We start from the raw sequence: 4,600 nt of genomic DNA, 5'->3' as shown, positions 1-4,600 counted from the left end.
ATAACATACAATATGACAGTAATTTAAAAAGTAATTTCAGGAGTCTGTCAACCAGAAGCATAACAGATACAGCTTCTTCTTTTTTTTTTTTTTATCTCAGTTGCAGATAGACTACATTCCATTCCATGTAGATACACTACATCATTTAATATATCCAATGTAAGCTGTGACAGTTTCCACTTTATGAGTGATTTCCCTGAATAAAGGCTGGTTTGAATCTTGTAAGAGGCCAAATGTCTAATCTGCACTTAGTGACATCACAAGGTCTTTAAACCCAACCTTATCTGACCATCAGCAGAAGTGAATGCAAACTGCCTGCATCCAAACTCAGGTGTCATTTCAAGACTGATTTGTTTTTAATAAATTGTGCTTTAATGTGTCTGTTTTGCAGGTTCAGAGGTGAGGGCTACCAGGAGGGGTTTGAGAGGGGGACCAGTCGGGGGCTGAAGGAAGGACGCAGACATGGAGCCTCCCATGGAGCCAAGCTGTCCTCTGAGGTAAGGAAGGTAGATTAGGGGTTATGTTTGCAATTAAAATGACGCCATCTGTCAATCAATTCAGTAGGCACGTCCGCAACTGATCAGTTGATGATGGCAATTTGTCCTGAAGTGAAACGCCCCTTACCTGCAAGAGCTGCACACCCTTTTCCTTAGACAATATTGTCGGGATTTTGCATTATGGACACTTTACAATTATAGAGATTTCGTGAAAAATAATGTGAAAAAATGTTTAAGCATTGTTAGAGGGGAACATGCAATTCAGACATGTGTTACCCTGAGTGTTTAGAGGGTGGAATACAGTTTATTCCATTTCCAAAATCTAAACTGAGTCTGGAACAATGTAAAAGATGGGTAAAGGCCAGTGGCTGACCTCAAGAGCAGCTGAATGCAACAGTGATAAAGGAGAACTAACACATGTTCGACTGTACGAATATAACTGCAAGTAAATCTTACATTTTTTGTCATAATTACATTTTATGCTCCATGGTTAAACTAAATGTTAATGCTTAAAGTTAGTTGTGCTTTGTTTTGCGTGTTTTGTATGTAGATACAGTGCATCCAGAACGTATTCACAGCGCTTCACTTTTACCAGCTATTGTTAGGTTACAGTATCTACTCTTTCCTGAAAACTCTACACACAAATACCCCATTATGACTATGTGAAAAAAAAAATTTTTTTTGAGATTTTTGCAAGTTTATTAAAAGTAGAAATCTAAAAAATTCACATTTACGTAAGAATTTCACAGCCTTTGCGTAATACTTTGTTGAGCCACCTTTGGCAGCAATTACAGCCTTAGTCTTCTTGAATATGATGCTTCAAGCTTAGCACACCTCTCTTTAGGCAGGTTTTCCTCCTTTCTTCTTTGCAGTACTTCTCAAGCTCCATCAGGTTGGATGGAGACGTCTGTGCAGACTGTTCAGATATCTCCAGAGATGTTCAGTTGGATTCAAGTCTGGACTCTTGCTTGGCCAAACCAGGACCTTCACAGAGTGGTCCTGAAGCCACTCCTTTATGATCTTGTCCATGTGCTTTAGGTCGTCCTGCTGAAAAATGAATTGTCGCCTCAGTCTGAGGTCAAGCAGTTTTTCATCCAGGATATCTCTGTAGATTGCTGCGTTCATTTTCAAGGTTCTTTATTGTCAATCGCATCACGTGTAGTACATGAGGTGGAACGAAATTGTGTACTCAAGGTCCCATTTACACCCAAAAACAGCAAAAATATAAAGTATAAAAGAAACAGTATATGAGGGTCTAAGGTACATACTAAACAACAACAATGCAAAACCATGCGGTATACTAAACAGCAACTCAAACATGAGTCTGTAGTGAGCAGATGGTAATGAATGAATGAATACAGCAGCATAAAGGCAAGAGATCAGCAGCATGGACAATCTTTCATGAACATCTTCCCCTCTATCCTGACTAGTCTGCCAGTTCCTGCTGCTGAAAACCATCCCCATAGCATGATGCTGCCACCACCATGCTTCACTGTAGGGATGGTATTGACCTGGTTATGAGTGGTGCCTGGTTTCCTCCGAACATTACACCTGGCATTCACACCAGAGTTCAATCTATGTCTCATCAGACCAGAGAATTTAGTTTCTCGTGGTCTGAGAGTCCTTCAGGTCCTCTTGTCAAACTCCAGCCAGGCTGCCGTGTCCCTTTTATTAAGGAGTGGCTTTCGTCTGGCCACTCTACCATACAGGCCTGATTGGTGGGTTGCTGCAGAGATGGATGTCCATCTGGAAGGTTCTCCTCCCTCCATAGAGGAATGCTGAAACTCTGACAATATGACCATCGGGTTCTTGGTCACCTCCCTAAGGCTCTTCTCCCCGATCGCTCTGTTTAGACAGCTGTCCAGTTCTAGGAAGAGTCCTGGTGGTTCCAAACGTCTTCCATTTACAAATGATGGCGGCCACTGTGCTCATTGCTTCAAAGCAGCAGAAAGTTTTCTGTATCCTTCCCCAGATTTGTGCCTCAACACAATCCTGTCTCAGAGGTCTATAGACAATTCCTTTGACTTCATGCTTGGTGTTTGTGGTCTGACCTGCACTGTCCACTGTGGGGCCTTTATATAGACAGGTGCCTTTCCAAATAAAGTCCAATCTACAGAATTTACCACCGCTGGACTCCATTTAATTTGTAGAAACATCTCAAGGGTGATCAGTGGAAACAGCATCTGAGCTCAATTTTGAGCTTCATAGCAAAGGCTGTGAATTCTAATGTAAATGTGATTTCTTAGTTTTCTGTTTTTAATAAATTTGTAAAAATCTCAAAATAATTTTTCACTTTGTCATAATGGGGTATTGTGTGTAGAATTTTGAGGAAGGAGATTAATTTAATACAATTTAGAATAAGGCTGTAACATAACAAAATATGGAAAGAGTGAAGTGCTGTGAATACTTTACAAATGCACAGTATATGTAGGAACTTGTAGTTGTAAAAGTTTTATCTTTCTTTGCTGTGATCTGTTAACACAAAACCGATTTTGCACAGCATTTGATTGTGTAATGTAAAATTTACACTTAGTATGTACCAATTTTCACTGTAAATTCTTGCCCTGTGTTGCTCTGCGGCATTAAAACATTACTGCAGTAACTATTTTAAGTTTTATTAGTATCTCAGAATTTATTTTTGCATCTTCGTTGACTTAATGTTGGCTGATAATGCAGACAGCCCTCACCCAATGCCTCAGGTAACGCTGTGAGCTTCACTGCCTCTGCCATGCAGCTGTCTTTGTTTGTTTGTCGAAGGTTAGCCCACCCTGGGTTACATTTCCACGAGGGTGGAGTGGTCTTACATGTCACGTCAATTACTTATGGGTTGGTGTCTGTCTTGGATTCTGACTGCTCTCCTAATCTGGACCCACTGGCCAGAAGTTGAAACCAGATTCACTCCTGATGCCTGTTGGCTCATCTGATCGAATTCTAGCACAGAATAACCGTCTCTTTTCCTCAGACAGGTTTCCTTCTATTATGGCTTTGCCATCACGTGGAAGTGTCTTCTGCAACACAGCACAGATAACAAATCCAGGTAAGGGCTTCTTAAATTAAGATGAAAATATCTCAGTTTTTAATCCCACATTCTGCCTCTCAGAAAATTTGGGAGGAAATGGAAAATGCTCTTTAAAATGAAAGAAGTGGCTCCAGAACTGTGCAAAATTTTATAAAAGTCACATAATCATGATTCTATTTTATCACAATTTATTGTCCATCCATTCATCATCACATTTTTTGAAAAGTTCTTAAAACTCAACTCTTTCTTCAGAATGATTTTGGTTTGATGGTGTTTCCATACTGTGTACTTTTAATAAGGTCGTGTACAGAGTATACTGTGTACTTTTACTAAGGTCATGTATACAGTATACTGTGTACCTGTTAGGGATGGGGCCAATCCAGTATCGGGCTCCGATACCAGCATAATTTACGTATCGGATTTTTCCAATCCAGCCTGCAGAGATTTCTGATCCATGATGCATGTCTGTGATGAAACTTCTCCTCATGTGATTCCCTGACAGCTGCTCTGCACGTTGGCTTCAAACTATGGACTGGATTTCCTGAATGGAGGCGTGTCTCATGAACCCAGAGTAATGAGACCCACCTCACATTCAGGAAATCCAGTTCATAGTTTGCAGCCAGCTAAAACGTGCAGTAGCACTGTGGCTAACAGCTAACTAACTTCACCTAAACATGTCCGCTGTGTTGAAGTATTTTACACTAGAAACGCCACAAAGCAAGACAGCAACGTGCAATGTCTGCAGAGCCATAGCGCCACATTAAATCGAGGTAAAGTTAGTTTTGCGTTGGACATTCAAGCTCTGTGGCTTCAGCGGTTCACTCCCCTCATTCAACCCGAAGCAGGCAGCCTGACCCCGGCCAGCCGCGCCCAATCCTCCCCGCTCAGTCTGCCCGTCTCGGAGGAGAGGCAGACTGAGCGCAGCTGACCGAAATCAAACTTCCTGCTTCGGACCGAATGAGAAAAACACACCGCTGAGGCCACAGAGCTCGAATGTTTACTGAGAAGTTACTAAACTTCATCGTAGTTAATGACAAACCACTATCGGTTGTAGAAAACAAAGGATTTCTCAGCTTGATACTTG

At 41.4% G+C, this 4,600-nt stretch overlaps 1 protein-coding gene across 1 annotated transcript in view; it reads left to right on the top strand.

Moving 5' to 3' along the window:
* lto1 (LTO1 maturation factor of ABCE1) overlaps positions 1–4,600 on the top strand; it is a 110,802-nt gene that overhangs the window by 6,576 nt on the left and 99,626 nt on the right. Inside the window, exons 2-3 of the mRNA XM_037694288.1 lie at positions 392–497; positions 3,464–3,534. Coding sequence (XP_037550216.1) covers positions 392–497; positions 3,464–3,534 — 177 coding nt within the window. The remainder of the gene's footprint in view (positions 1–391; positions 498–3,463; positions 3,535–4,600) is intronic.

Source organism: Nematolebias whitei, chromosome 2, assembly GCF_014905685.2.
Source record: "Nematolebias whitei isolate Nwh7 chromosome 2, NemWhi1, whole genome shotgun sequence".
NCBI lineage: Eukaryota > Metazoa > Chordata > Actinopteri > Cyprinodontiformes > Rivulidae > Nematolebias > Nematolebias whitei.
This window is presented reverse-complemented; position numbering and strand designations above follow the sequence as displayed.